General features: G+C 35.0%; 1 protein-coding gene and 2 non-coding genes across 3 annotated transcripts; 1 reads left to right on the forward strand and 2 right to left on the reverse strand.

The window, feature by feature from the left end:
* The first annotated feature begins 201 nt into the window (after nt 1-201).
* On the forward strand, nt 202-4,932 carry LOC143599383 (mitogen-activated protein kinase 9-like). Its single transcript, XM_077077354.1, has 9 exons — nt 202-507; nt 582-641; nt 1,368-1,517; nt 2,538-2,693; nt 3,557-3,694; nt 4,290-4,363; nt 4,441-4,527; nt 4,613-4,793; nt 4,876-4,932. Exons 1-9 carry the CDS (start codon nt 217-219, stop codon nt 4,909-4,911), a joined length of 1,173 nt encoding a protein of 390 aa, XP_076933469.1. The 5' UTR covers nt 202-216; the 3' UTR covers nt 4,912-4,932.
* Nucleotides 4,933-14,458: 9,526 nt separating this feature from the next.
* Nucleotides 14,459-14,532, reverse strand: TRNAW-CCA (transfer RNA tryptophan (anticodon CCA)). Its single transcript has one exon. It is a non-coding gene; the product is annotated as a tRNA-Trp (tRNA).
* Nucleotides 14,533-15,053: 521 nt separating this feature from the next.
* TRNAW-CCA (transfer RNA tryptophan (anticodon CCA)) lies at nt 15,054-15,127 on the reverse strand. Its single transcript has one exon. It is a non-coding gene; the product is annotated as a tRNA-Trp (tRNA).
* Between the last annotated feature and the right edge of the window lie 1,122 nt (nt 15,128-16,249).

Consider the following 16,249-nt stretch of genomic DNA (forward strand, 5'->3'; position numbering starts at 1 on the left):
TATGGTGAAGCGAGACGATACGAGGTTCAAGAAGTTGTTGGAAAAGGAAGTTATGGTGTTGTAGGGTCAACTACTGACACACACACAGGCGAAAAAGTCGCAATCAAGAAAATTAATGATGTTTTTGAACATGTTTCTGATGCCACACGGATCCTGAGAGAAATCAAACTTCTTCGATTACTAAGGCATCCGGATATTGTAGAAATTAGACATATTATGCTTCCGCCTTCTAGACGAGAGTTTAAGGACATTTATGTGGTTTTTGAGTTAATGGAGTCGGATCTTCATCAAGTAATTAGAGCCAATGATGATTTGACACCCGAACATTATCAGTTTTTCTTGTACCAATTGCTTCGCGGGTTGAAGTATATTCACTCGGCTAATGTATTTCATAGAGATTTAAAGCCTAAAAATATTCTTGCGAATGCTGACTGTAAGTTGAAGATTTGTGACTTTGGGCTTGCACGCGTGTCGTTTAACAATGCTCCATCGGCTATATTCTGGACTGTACGCGTTCTTTTTCTTACTTTTGATATTTAATATTATTTTGATATACAATATTTTTGCTTACATTAACGCAGGATTATGTTGCGACTCGATGGTATCGTGCTCCTGAACTGTGTGGCTCTTTTTTTTCTAAGGTATGGGTTCATTAGGGCTGTATTTTATTTCAAGCGGGTCAAAATAAAAGTCAAAGCCAAAAGGTTAACAATGTTAAATGGGTCAAACAGGTCATACTTATTGAAAGTCAATCATAGTCTATCTTTACTGCATACAAACCTTCAAAGTTGTTTTCTCTGGTATTTAAATTCTTAGCATAAGTCAGTTTTTTTTCTCTAATCGTAATTAACATATTAAGAATTATATATTAAATTTTCACAAAAATGGACAACTATTATTTTGTGGGTCAACCTGCACTAACAAATGATCCGTTTAACCGTTTTGACCTGTTACCCAACCACCTGACCAAATCAATTTGCAAATTCAACTTATTTACTAATTTGGTCAAACTAAAAAGTTAAAAGCTAAAAGGGGAACAATGCTATGTCAGACTGGTCATACTAATTTTAAAGTCAACAATAGTCTATTTTTACTGCATACAACCTTAAAATCAATATATTTGATATTCAAATTCAATTGTAATAACTTGGTTTTTATCTGTAATCGTAATCTACACATTAGTTTTTTATTTAACAAAACGAAAGACTAGTTTTTTGTTGGTTCAATCCGAACTGTTCAGTTTCAACTGTTTTGACCTGTTACCCAACCCACCTAATTAACTCATTTTTCTACCTTTAACTTGTATTTGTGGATTTTTTATTTTTTAAAAATGGAAATCGCGATTGCTAAGATGTTTTGTTTTGCAGTATACTCCTGCTATTGATATATGGAGCATTGGATGCATATTTGCGGAAATGCTTACGGGTAAACCATTGTTTCCGGGAAAGAACGTGGTGCATCAGTTAGATCTCATGACCGATTTGCTTGGAACTCCGCCTCCCGAAACTATTTCTAGGGTGAGCTCTTTCATTTTCTTATTCATCTATGTCAACATTGGTTAAAATCAGGTATTTTATGGTATTTGTCGGGTTTGATTGACCTGAAACATTTTTGTGCAATGTTTTTTGATAAACAATTGGCGTGCCAAATACTATTCTGAACTGATTTAGAAGGTTTTATGCGTTACAAATTCACTTTAGGTGATATTTGACCCGTTCGACTCGTTTCCTTTGTGGTATTTTTCTTTTCTGATACCTTTTTGTAGAGTTGTTAGCGAGCCAAACTTAACCGAACCAAACTTGAGCATGCCTAAGCTCAAGCCTAGCTTGTTTAACAGAGCTCAAACTCGGCTCGTTTTGGATCTTTATATCTACTAAAGCAAGCTCGGCCCATCAAAAGTTTTCAACTCGGCTCGAGCTCGTTTTAGACGAGCTTATTTTCAGGCTTGAGCTTTAACTCGAGTTCAAACTCGTTGAGGCTCAGCTAGATTCAAGATTTTAGTGAGTTTTTTTCGACTCTTGAGTAGCACCCAACTTGTTAGAAATAAAATTATTACACTGGTTGACTGGTTTATAGGTAAGCAGGTTGAAATACCGATAGCCCTGCTTGCGTTGCGCACATATGATGTATATATGTGTGAACCCTCGGGTGGGCAAAAGTGAAATTGCACTAATTTTGACGTTATTTTACTAATCTCGTGAAAATAACGTTAAAAGTGACGGACGGTTAATCAGGCATCATGTAGTGGCGTTGATAGCTGAAAGATAAGGGTACATGCACCGATCAGCCGGTGTCCCGATGATTGAGTGCTATGCGCCTTATGTCCAAGGCTTGATGCAAAACTACTATCGAGCCGGGGGTCTCACCGGAAGCAGCCTCTCTATCCCTATGGGGTAGAGGTAAGGCTGCCTACATCTTACCCTCCTCAGACCCTACCATAGCTTTGCTATTGGTGGGATATACTGAGTACGATGATGATGATGATAGGTTGAAATACCGATTTAACTTTTAACAAAAGTTGATATTTGAATATGCAGATTCGTAATGAAAAGGCAAGAAGATATCTTAATAATATGCGGAAGAAACAACCTGTTCCTTTCACACACAAATTTCCAAATGTAGATCCTTTGGCTCTTAAACTACTCGAACGCCTAATTGCATTTGATCCCAAAAACCGCCCATCAGCTGAAGAGGTATGCTACCAAATACGCTGCCCTTCACGTTTTTATTACCCGCAAATGTTGTTATAAATAGTTTCATTTGGTATAAAAAAACAAATTATATATTAAAATTAAATGTAAAAAGTCATGATTGTGTGAAAGTGCAAGAATGTTGACTTTTAGGTGAAATGTAGACTTTTGATTAAAATCCTATCTTGGGGGGCTTATTTTACCTTATTTCGAGGGATAAATGATATATTACTACAATATCCTATTCTCAAGTTAGTATCTTGTAACACCTATGTAGTATTCATTACTAATATCATTATTTTATTTTTCTGTTTTTATTATCATCACTTTAAGTATTTTACTATTACCTATTTAGTTATTTATTTATTATAGGGATATGTTTTCCCTTTATGGTCTAAAGGTTTAGTGTGAACTTTGTGTTTATTTTACTTGGTCTCATGCATATGGTCTCTGAGCCGGGGGTCTCTCTGGAAGCAACCTCTCTATCATTTGGGATGGAGGTATGGTTTGCCTACATCCCACCCTCCCCAGACTTCGCTGACGACTTGTTGTTGATGGGATTTTTATTGGGTATGGTTGTTGTTGTAACTTGCATTAAAATACTTCATAACTTCCATATGTATGTAAACATTAAAATAATTGATTTGTGCAAGTGATTAGCAGTAAATAATGTGTATTTAATGTCTTAAAAACATCCTTACTAATACTTACATTTTCACCTAATCACCACTTTTTACGTTTGGTTTTAATTTTTAATTTGTTTTTTATACCAAATGAAGTTCTTTATACAAAAGTGTTTAAAAATAATGGTTAATATTCAATGTTGTTGTTTTTTTCACTGATTACATTCATGCTTTCTTTTATAGTCACTAGCCGATCCTTACTTTAACGGGCTGTCAAATGTGGAGCGAGAACCAGCCACACAACCCATATCAAAACTTGAATTCGAGTTTGAGAGGAGGAAAGTGGGAAAAGATGATGTTAGAGAGTTAATTTATCGAGAGGTTTGGTTATGGTTTAGTTTTTGTTATTAATAAGTTTATGGTCAGATTTCAAAATGTTGCTCCGCACAGAATGGTTTTGTTTAGTTTTTTTTTTAATTTAGTCGGTTGGTTTGGGAATTTTTAACAGTATCAAACGGTTTGGTTTATGGTTTATATTCGAAATTGGTCTACAGAAGCAATAACAGACCCGTAGAAGCTTCGTGCTATGTAACTTAATATGTTTTACATGGGCCTCTAATGATTTTTATATAAATTATACACTTGTTTATTTCAATTGTATTTTATACAGTCTTTTATTATAAACACCCAACAAATCCAACATGAAACCATACTTGTTGCTTTGGTTTACAATGGTAAAAACCGTTCCTAACAGCATGGCTGACAGTTTAAACTAAAACCCAAATTTTCTAAAACCCTTTATTAAAAAGGTTTGCTTTTGGTTCGGTTTTAGTTTTCAATCGTTTGCTTTACAATGGTCAAAAAACGTTGCTAATGATTTGGCTTACGGTTTTACTAAAACCCGGCAAAACTGGACTGTAAACACCCTTCTTTATATATATTTTTCTTTCTAACAAATTCTGTCTATTATTACCAGATCTTGGAGTATCATCCTCAAATGCTTCAGGAATATTTACGCGGTGGTGAACAGACTAGTTTCTTGTACCCAAGGTAAACAAATATTACATCATTTTCATTCACTTATTAATATTATTGTCGTAAAATCATTCTATTGTTTTATATTTCAGCGGCGTTGATCGATTTAAAAGGCAATTTGCACATCTTGAGGATGGCAAAGGTGGTCCACAGCTAAGGCATCATGCTTCACTTCCGAGGCAAGTTGTTGTATTTACGGTTACATACTTGTTACCATTTTTATTTTTTTAAAATTAACTTTTTATAAAATGTGGGCCCGCACAGGGAACGAGTTCTGGCAGCAAAAGAGGAAGGTAACGCTGAAGAAAACGAAACAGAAAAGCAAACTTCAGAAAACGTGGAAGATGATGAAAATAAAGGAAATTGTAATTCACGTAGCTTGTTAAAGAGTGCGAGTATTAGTGCTTCCAAGTGTATAGATGGGAAAGGAACACGGCCTACAGAGGTACCATCTTATGTTATTTGTGTCGAGTTGACCATTGATCATATACGATCGTATGTTTGACCTTTCGTGTTGACTTTTGTAGGAAGATACCGATGCAGATCAAGAAGACACGAAGTAAGAGACAGTTCTTTTGTTCCAGGGGCGCAAAAAGTGACATTACATGTTATGGTGAAAAGGTTGTAAATTTAATGCATAATTATGCCAAGTCGGCGTATTATTATTTATTCTTTTTTCAAGTAAAACAAGGGTGCGATATTTGTAAAATTTTGTTAGGTTTTTTGCGATGGCTTCATCAATAGTAGACGACTTTCCATAATCGCATATGAGATGACTTAAAGCTCGATAATGCGTTACTTGTGCGTGTTAAACAAGATATGTAGCAACCAAAAGTACTCTGATCAAGGCCACAATAATCTATCTTCAGTTTCGACATCCTAAAAACGTAAAATGCTAAAGTTGTATGTATTTTAAATTTTGTTGGACACCCTTTGTAACATTCCAACTTGTTTGGGACAAATGATATTTTGTTTGGTTAACTCTTTTTTATATGACCCGACCCAATTCGACCTGACCGGAACGGTCAAACCGGACCAATGAATAATTATTTACCAATTTGACCTGACCCGAACGGTTGAACCGGAACTAAATTTTTTTTTATAAAATCAAGTACCGACTCAAAAAATTCCTGACCCTTGTGAGAATTTTCTGGGTCCACCACTGGTTTTGAGTCGAATTTCAAATAAAAAGGAAAAAATAAAAAAGAAAAAACAAGATATGCCAAACGACAAACAATATGTAGATAAAAAACTGGGATGGTCAATGTAACAACAGACTAAGATGCCTCGACATGAGAAGAAACTCAAAAACAAAAAATAAATATGAAGAATGGAAATATTATTTGGTTGCAAAGAGAGTTTAGAAAGAGATACCTTCCGATGAAAATTGATTTAACTTTAATTGATGTGATTTTTTTCAAGAAGAGTTAATTGCAGTTATGGTCCTTGTGATGAAACTTAAAATGCAACTTTCAACTTCGTAGTGATATTTTCGCAGATAAGGTCCCTATGGTGGTTATTTTTTTATAATTTGGGTTTTCCGTTAGTTTGACTATTTGTTTGATCGTACAAAAATAGGGCAAGATGGTATTTTCACACGTAAATATAATATTATCTTACTACTCTAATAAAATGCTACTAAATTTTGCTACTTGTCAACCTCTTATCACTCCTCACCTTTTTTAACCTATATTGACTAATTTAACCCATATTCACAAAAATGGTATTATTTCAGATCAACCTGCCCAACTAATATTATTCAGATCCGTATATTATTCTATCCATTTGTTGCCCCTTCCAAATAAAAAAAATCCTACGCTGCAGACCTTAAATTAGGTGTCGTGACCCCTTCGTTGTCAATCGGCCAACTTCATTGCCTTCTCCTTTATTTGATTAAACCTACTAGACCGTTCATCTCCACCGCTGCTATCGTTCATCTCCACCGCTGTTTTACCAAAATCACTCAAGATACATTTGGTCAAAATATATAATTGAATATCAAATAAAATTTACACACCATAATTTTTTATGGTACTTGGTTATTAAGAAACACGTATCCGTTAATACTCAATTTGCACACCACTATTTTTTATATAATTTTTATTTAACATATTATATATGTTTTTATAATAGTTATGAAATACATGAAAATAAATCATAAAAATAAGCAAATTAATTTATATTGTTTATACAAGCGACTTTCTAAAGTGTGGTTTGCCTCATGCTTATATGTGCTTATTTATGTATGCCGATCATAAGCTTCCTATGTAGAGCACGTTGATCCTTTTATTTCAGCGGAGATTCTTGATACGAATGAAAACCCTGAATTACATAACCTTGTGAGTGAATTGATGATTCACGGTCCATGTGGTGCCCATAATTCCACTTGCTCGTGCATGTTTGACAACAAATGTTCAAAAAATTTCCCATAGAACTTTCGTGAGGTAACATCTGTCGATTCACAAGGCTATCCCCTGTATACAAGACGCGATTCTGGTCAATTTGTTCAAAAAGGAGACATTCAATTAGATAACAGAAGTGTGGTCCCCTACAACAAGTACCTAATAAGACGATATCAAGCATACATTAATGTTGAATGGTGCAATTAGGCGTCATCTATAAATTATTTGTTTAAATACATCAACAAAGGACCTGATCGAGCTACTTTTTATTTTTCCAAAAACGACACACAAGCAAACGTGGAACGACAATAAGTTGATGAGATCAAACAATTTTATGATTGTCGGTATTCATCTGCTTCTGAGGCAGCCTGAAGTGTTTTCGGCTATGATGTCAATTACAAAATGCATTCTGGTTACCCGAATACCTTTCCATCTTCCAGGACAACAACATGTAGTTTATGGTGCGGACGATGATCTTGATAATTTCTTGGACAAAGTTGAAAGTGTCTACTCTTCCGTGTTTAATGCTTGGATGAAGTGCAACCAAAAGTATGCTAACGTGCGTAAATTGACTTATGTTGAATTTACCTACTGAATTTGTTTGGCATGCTCTACCCCGTCGTTGGGAACAAAGAAAATCGGGATTTTCCATAGGAAGAATTCATGCCGTGTCTCTTGCTGCTAGGGAAGCGTACTTCTTGCGAATTCTTTTGAACATAGTTAAAGGTCCAAAATCGTTCGAATAAATCTGTAACGTTACGGTCGTCTTCAACCTTCGTTTAGAGACATGTGTTACTCTCTTGGATTGTTAGAAGACGATAAGAATACATTGAGGCAATTGAAGAGGCAAGCCATTTATCGTTGGGTCACAGAGCACGCACGTTTTTTCGCTACAATGTTGTCAACTGATAGCCTTTCTGATGATATTCTTTACAACCAACGACGTCTTTTAAATTCACCGGGTACTAATTTTTCTGAAGTCAGTTTTACAATCTTTATATTTATATATATATATATATAGTCATTAATATTACCAAATTAATTTTTTATTCAATTTTCACAGAGTTATCGCTAACTGAAGATCAAATCAAGAACCTCACTTTATTTGAGATTGAAAAAATTCTTGTTGCGTGCTTAAGAAAATATCAAACCATGCATTTCCCCGATGCCGAGTATATATCTATTGCTTCTAATTGTTTGATTCACGAAGAGTGCCATACGATCAAAACTTGCTTTTAGTAGAGTTCCAAACTATATTTAATTTAATTACTCATGAGCAAAAAACTGTTTTCGATCGTATAATGATGGTTGTTCAACAGAATAAAAGGGGTGTGTTCTTCATATATGGTTATGGTGGAACAGGTAAAACGTACTTATGGAAGACCTTATCAACTGCCATAAGATCAAAAGGCGAAATCGTCCTAACGGTTGCTTCAAGTGGAATTGCTTCGTTATTGTTAACCGGGGGTCGCACAACACATTCCATGTTTCATATTCCGATAAATTTGAATGAGGATTCTACTTGCTACATGGATCCATGCACAAACGAGGCACAATTATTAGAAAAAACCAAATTAATAATTTGGGACGAAGCTCCAATTTCTCACAAACATGGCTTTCAAGCTCTTGAAAGGTCTTTAAAAGATGTTTTAACTTCTAATTTGCTATTTGGAGGAAAAGTTGTTGTATTTGGAGGAGACTTTCGACAAATCCTACCTGTAGGTCAAAAGGGCACTAGACAAGACATAGTAAACGCTCTCTATGTTATTCTTACATTTGGAGTGAATGCAATGTATTGAGATTAACAAAAAAAACCTAAGGTTAACTATGGGTACGCCATCATCTGATGTTGAAGAAACCAGGTTGTTTGCAAAATGGATTATAGATATAGGTGAAGGTAATATTGGCGTTCCTAATGATGGTGTTGCAAAGGTAGATTTACCTGATGATCTACTTATAAAAGACTCTGTTGATCCTATATCAAAACTTTTTGACTTTGTATATCCTTATATTCTACAGAATTACGAGAACCAACATTACTTTCAGGATAGAGCCATACTTTCACCAACAAACGAAATTGTTGATGAGATTAAGAACAGTTGCTCAAGTTTTTTCCAGGTGATGAAGTCGAGTACTTAAGTTCAGATACCATATATAGTTGAGAATATATTAATGACACTCTTTATACAACTTTATACTCGCCTGAACTGCTTAATGGTCTAATCATATATGGACTACCAAACTACAAGCTTGTGCTAACAGTTGGTGTTCCCTTTATGCTCCTAAGAAATCTTAACCAGAAAGAAGGCTTATGTAACAGTACTCAACTACAGTTTTAATCCATAGATCGCCACTGACTCCATCAGCCAACAAAATAGCATACAAATTTCAAAGACGACAATTTTCCCTTGTAGTATGTTTCGCGATGATGATAAACAAAGCCAAGGTCAATCATTATATAGGGTTGGTTTGTACTTAAAAGAACCCGTGTTCTGACATTGGCAACTATGTGTTGCCTTGTCAAGGTTACAAGCATGTGTGGGCTAAAGATTCTGATTCTTGATAAACAAGATATTCTGACCAATACAACCACAAGTGGTTGTGTACAAGGAAATTTTTCTTATTTGTAAAATACTTGGGTAACTTTTCTTTTGTAATTCTTGTAATTTTAATGTAAGTTGTAATTGTATTAACAATATATGATAATTGTATTATTGATTGTATTTTTCTTAATGTTTAACTATTAAAATTTTCATTAGTTAACGGTATAATACACGGGTCTCAAACTAGTATTACTAATAATTGGAGGAATTGTTTTCTAGATCTGCATCATAATTTTATTCATTCTTCACCCGTCTCTCCACTTCCACCACCGGCCACCGACGCCACACCAGACTTCTACTATAGCACTTGTCGAAAATAATAATATCTGTTCTACTTCTCCTCTCATTTCCCCCAAATAATAATCTCTCTCTCTCTATCTCTCACTCTTTGTCACTCTCAAAAATTTTATTCCTTCAACACCTACACCCAAATCCCTAACTCAATTTCATTTCTAAATCTTCATCTTCATCATTATCTCTACAAATTCATAACTCCTCTCACTCATTCATATCTCTCTCCCTTTTCTCTCTTCATTCGGTGGCTAGTGTTGCCGTTAACCTAAACAACAGAAATCTCCGACGGTTCCTGGAATATTAGAAGCTGAAAACATATATTTGGAGTTTGATTTTGTGAATAACATGAGAGGAGGAGAAGAACGACAGCCAAATCGGTAGATTAGAGCCATCGCCAGCGGTTGAACATAAGTTTTATAATTTCTTTTATATTCATCTTGTTGAACAAATTCAGATGGAACCCCGATGGGTAGGATTTCGGCGTCGTGTAGCGAAGGCGATGACAGTTTTAGTGTAGGTGAAGATAATGATGATGTTGGAGACGGTATATAAGTTGTTTAGCGACAGGCAAAAACCATCGTTGCCTAACACAGGTCACCAACAACCTTGTTCACGATCATCATCAACACCTTTGGATATGGACTTGATTAGGGATTTGATTTTGATAACCATTAAGCCTTTTAAAGGGAGATACCATCAACAATGATGGCAATTTTGGTCCAAGTGATCCGTTGTAGGAAACAATGGTGTAGCGACGGCGATGCCAAAGTCTAATCAGTACATTAGAAAGCAAATAAGTATGGTATAAAGCATTCTGGCTGATTGGAATATATTTCTGGTAGACCTCACTATTTCCGCAAAAAAACAAAGATGGTCGATAATGACAGTGGTGAGTTCATCACGTAGATTAGAACCAATGTGATGAAAATATTATTCAATATCAGGTAGATTAATTAATGGAAATTGCAACGATTTGAATCTGAACTAAAATGTGAATCTAAACTTAAATCTTATTGGTGAAGTTGATGATGTTGGTAAGGGTGTAGAAGCTGGTGGTGGATGGGTTATGATTTGAATAAAGGATAAATCCACGAAATGTACATTTTTTGCTTGCATATTAAAGAAATGTCTATAAACAAAGAAAAGGACAAAAATGTCCATATGAACACCGTTCTGGACCATCTTATTCTCTAAAATGTTTTCAGACCTGGCCCGGACGTCGACCCGGACGCCTAACCAGGTAAAAGTTCGGATGACCCACGAGGGCGGACCGATGTTTGACCCGGATGACGTCATAAATAATTTAAATATATATATATATATATATATATATATATATATATATATATTTCATATACATATAAAAAATAATAATAACTAAAAATAATAATAATAACAAACTTTAATGTTTATTTATGTTTCATACATTGTTTTTTGAATATATATGATTTTTTTATCAATAAAGACATCAATGAAATTTGGTTTGTTGGCTCATGGGCAATTATTAAAACTTCTATCTAGGAAATGACCCAAGTTCGAATCCCAACATGCACATCTCATTTTAGATTTAATGAAAAAATGGGTTTTATTGGTTGGCCCGCCGGGTCACCGAGTCTGGGCCGACTGCCACCCACAAAACCCGGCTGGGTTTTTAGAAAATGGGTCAAATACCCTAACCCGACCAGGTTCTGATACCGGGTACCGGTCGACCGGCAGAGCCAGGTTTCAAAACATTGATTCTCTGCGAAACGATTTTATTTCAACCAATTAATAAACTCCATCTGTCCATTTTTACTTTGGTTCCGACCGTGTATGTTAACAAAAATGAGGGGCGACACTAAACATATCCTGTCGGAACCGATGGTCAGTAACTGTGTCCCCATCTAAATCGGCATAATGTATTCCAACGGGTATAAAGTTGTAGTCCGGCGGAAGATGTCCTAGCTGTCGGCAACTTATAGCTCTAGAATCCAATGTTGCAAAAGTCGCTAGGCGGTACCTAGGCGGCCGACCCCCTTGGAGGGAGTACTCGGAGTACTCGGGGAGTACTCGGACATGATAAATATAAAGAAAATTATATTTTGGGTAATATATATATTTCAAGTATCATAAGTTTACTAATACTTATAACAAAATAAATGAATATCAATATAAATAAGATAAATACATTTTTAGACACTAAATTATTCTAAAAAATGTTAATCATTAATTAAAAAAAATGATATTCGTTATTTAATATTAAAAATACGAATTATGTTGTATTTTTTAAATCAAAATAGACCCAAGTTAACCGACTAGATGTGATTCTTGCTAATGTTGACTACCCTTGACTATTTTTTAATAACTAGGCGGAGTTAAAGAAACTCCCCTCGGCACCATACCTTGTAGCGAGTACTCAGAGAGTACTCGGCCTTGTAGACCTACTTTTACAATATTCTCGGCGTCTTCATCTTCCTCCTCTACTTAGGTGTTGTTTGTTTTTCTGTAGAAGGTCTTCGCAGCCTCTTTTGTCTGCATCGCGCAGACCACGCGCAGGCATTGTCATCTGCAGACTATTTGTTTTCTCGAAAACGTTTCATTAAAAAACATCTGCGTAAGCTCTTCTTGGTGTAGATTTGGCCCATCTACTTTTGAGGTCTTCTAAGGTCTGCGGATGGTTAAAACATTACAATGAACACCACCACCCATCGTTCGCCACAACCACCATCCACCACCACCCACCCACCGTCAGCCACCACCACCCACCGTTAGGGATGAGATCTGGACCGTACACGTACCTGTACCCGTACCCGAATTTACCTGTACCTAAAATAAGTAAATCTTGGTACCCATACCCGTACCCGAATTTTATGGTATGGGTACGGGTACAAGTACGGGTATGGTTACAGGTACTTTGGGTACGGTACTCACTTTGGTACTCCTTTGTTCCTTTTTTTGAATCTCCACTAAAGTAAATACCGCAACAAATTATCTATAATACCAAAACCGTAATACCGCAACAAAAACATAATACCAAAACAAAAAAAATGAAAGAAGTCAACCATAATATAAAATCTATTCAAAATCAAGTAATGAATACCAAATGCAAAGTATCAAAATTTTTTTATCAAAATGTTAAAAACAAAATTAACTTATACAAAGAAAATCAACATTCATTTAATCTTAGCTAGTCATCTTTTCATTTCCCTTTTTCCTTTTCTTTGTTTATTGTTACCTCAATTTCTATAGAAAAACAAGAGAGAAAGCTAATACATGTTATTTAATAATATACACAATTGTTAGTACACGGTTTTGCGTCTCGAGTTTGTATTTATTGTTAATGTATTTATCTTTTATTTAATGTAATAATTATTAAGATATTAAAGTAGTTCGTTAAGAAAATCATCTAGTTTATAACATTTTGGGGTTTTCACTTTTACTTTGTAACCGTTACCCGACCCATTTACGGGTCCGGGCTCTATCATTAATAAAATTCCCGCACTTATCGAGTTATAATTACTATATTATTTATTTATCATCTTATTAGTTTTAACGTTTTAAACCCAAAACATAAGTTTTATCCATTTCCTTATCCATATCCAAACTTGAGGGGCCTGTATATAAATTCTATTATAACCCATGTTACTAGATGGATAATCCATCCCCAACCCGACCCATATCCAATTTTATCGAACCCTCAATCAATCAATCAACTGATTAACTGTCCATACTCGTTTGTAATCAACTTTTGATTAAGGAAATCAACTCAGTGCATGATTCGCGGCCTCACCGACAGTACAATTAAGTTAATTACTCACTGCTAACTCGTTTTTCCTTTTCTAGACCTAACTGACACTCATTGACAGCCATGACCGCGTAAACGTTGATATTATTGCAATTAATCGTACGAATACCTTCCTTACAAGGTGACCGACAATACCCCTATAAATAATTGAATTCATTTCACTTGCTTGTACTCGTTCATCACCCCTATAGCCGCCAGCCCCGTTCATGCTCGTTCTTCCTCCTCTGTTCATCAATCTAGGTAATTATGGGCATGGTTGTGATCGTGATTTCAAGGGGAACAAAACCCCTAAACTTGTTTTGATCAGTTGTAACGTATTGGATCAAATCGAGATTAGGGTTTGTATATTCAAATTGGGGATATACAGTTTGTGTTTATTAATATTTGAACCAGAGTTTTCTTGCACGACGGCTGGGTTAGCCTGCTGGTTAACTCATGTGTGTTTGGGGGTGGGGGTCGCGTGTTCGACTCTCCCACACCTCGTTTTTTTGGAAAATAATTCTTCTATTCTTTTTAATCAAAAAACTCATTTTTATAATAATAATAATAATGATTAAACAAAGTCGTTTCCCTAAAAATCGATCTTTATAAAACTCGATTTCGTTCATATATATGTATTTTCTAAGGCACGTTTTCATAAAAGCACATATATATATATATTAACTTAAAAACTAATGTTTTAATAAATATGAATCAAGTAATTTTAATTGTAAAACTATAAACAATATATTATTAAACCATGATTCCTTAAATCTAAATAATAGTTTAAATGATAAATCCCCAAACCAATATAATATTAATATATTAATTGGATTTCATTTAACTCGTTTCGCGATTAATCCTTACTTGAAGTATATCGTTTATTCTCATAGGCCCTAACGTTCGCAGCGATCAGTTGGACCTTTGAATCATTAACATCTCTTTTTTTATTGACTTCCTCCTTTTTTATCCGCAGGAGGTTCACTTCAGGTTGTTGTTCAAATGAGTGAAGTTATTGAATTCTAATTAGACCTAACAAGAACAGAATCACGCTCTGTAGGATTTGAACCTACGACATCAGGTTTTGGAGACCCACGTTCTACCGAACTGAACTAAGAACGCTTTCTTATCACAGTAGATACGACTAAAAAGAAAAGGATTCTTTTTGTACCCCCAAAACTAAACATGCATAAAGTCTCAGAAAATGAAAATGATGTATATATGTATTTTCTAAGGCACGTTTTCATAAAGGCACATATATATATATATATATTAACTTAAAAACTAACGTTTTAATAAATATGAATCAAGTAATTTTAATTGTAAAACTATAAACAATATATTATTAAACCATGATTCCTTAAATCAAAATAATAGTTTAAATGATAAATCCCCAAACCAATATAATATTAATATATTAATTGGATTTCATTTAACTCGTTTCGCGATTAAGATCCTTACTTGAAGTATATCGTTTATTCTCATAGGCCCTAACGTTCGCGGCGATCAGTTGGACCTTTGAATCATTAACATCTCTTTTTTTATTGACTTCCTCCTTTTTTTATCCGCAGGAGGTTCACTTCAGGTTGTTGTTCAAATGAGTGAAGTTATTGGATTCTAATTAGACCTAACAAGAACAGAATCACGCTCTGTAGGATTTGAACCTACGACATCAGGTTTTGGAGACCCACGTTCTACCGAACTGAACTAAGAACGCTTTCTTATCACAGTAGATACGACTAAAAAGAAAAGGATTCTTTTTGTACCCCCAAAACTAAACATGCATAAAGTCTCAGAAAATGAAAATGATGTATGTCCGAATCGATCTCAATGGATCCCTTGTGACTGCCCAGAGGAGAAGAATAGGTAGTGATGACAGGATTGAAACCCGTGATTTGACCCAAAACAAAGGCGCTACCAAGCTGCGCTACATCCCTTTCATTTGGTCTACAATGTTATTGTAGAGAATCCCTGCCCTGTTTTCCACAGCGGCAATGCACCTCCATCGATATTTAATTATCTTGCCATTAACCTTTTTCTTCATTCTCGTCATCTTAATCATCCTCGTTCATCTTCGAGGTGAGTACCACATTCCCCATTTTTACTCGTTTCATCACTTTTGGGGACATATGCGTAAGTTAATATATTTTCACATTTATCTATGCACAAACTACAACTGTTTGTCTTATGTGTTAACTAATCTCATGCCATACTTGTTATATGTTTATGTGCTCAATGTGAATCGCATTCGGAGAGGTCCAGCATAATCTCAGAAAAATAGTATGATCAAACGCTAGTCGATTTAGCCTTGTGCTATTCGACATCTCATTTTATTTGCTCATTGGTTGATTTGTTAATCTCATTTGACTCATTGCTGCTACGTATTTTAATATATATTGTATATATAACTGAACTGGTGTGTTGCTCACTCAACCTCATGTTGACAAACTATATTATTTTCAACGCATATGCAGGTCACCGTTTGATGTGAAGTGTGGACTTAGGAGAATTGTTTTAAGGACTTATGCTAGAAGAATTTATTTTAAGTCTATGATTTTTCATTTAAATTATTTGATGTTTTGTTTACTTTGGATTTCTTTTTGTAATGAATAATGGTGTTATTTGAATTAAATAAAAAGATATTTAAATTTATAATTGTGCATGACAGTAACCCTGCGCGCTGTGACAATCAGTCCACGCCCCGACATTTCCGCCGTAGGTTGGGGTGTGACATAGTTTGTTAAGGATGTTTAACGAACTAGACTTATATTATGTTTCCTCCTGATTCGTTAAGGATGTTTAACGAGTCAGGGGGTGATTCGTTAAGTTATTCCGTTTA

Source organism: Bidens hawaiensis, unplaced genomic scaffold (genome assembly GCF_021521415.1).
Source record: "Bidens hawaiensis isolate Kalapana, Puna unplaced genomic scaffold, B.hawaiensis_p1.1 tig00052127_1, whole genome shotgun sequence".
Taxonomy (NCBI): Eukaryota; Viridiplantae; Streptophyta; class Magnoliopsida; order Asterales; family Asteraceae; genus Bidens; species Bidens hawaiensis.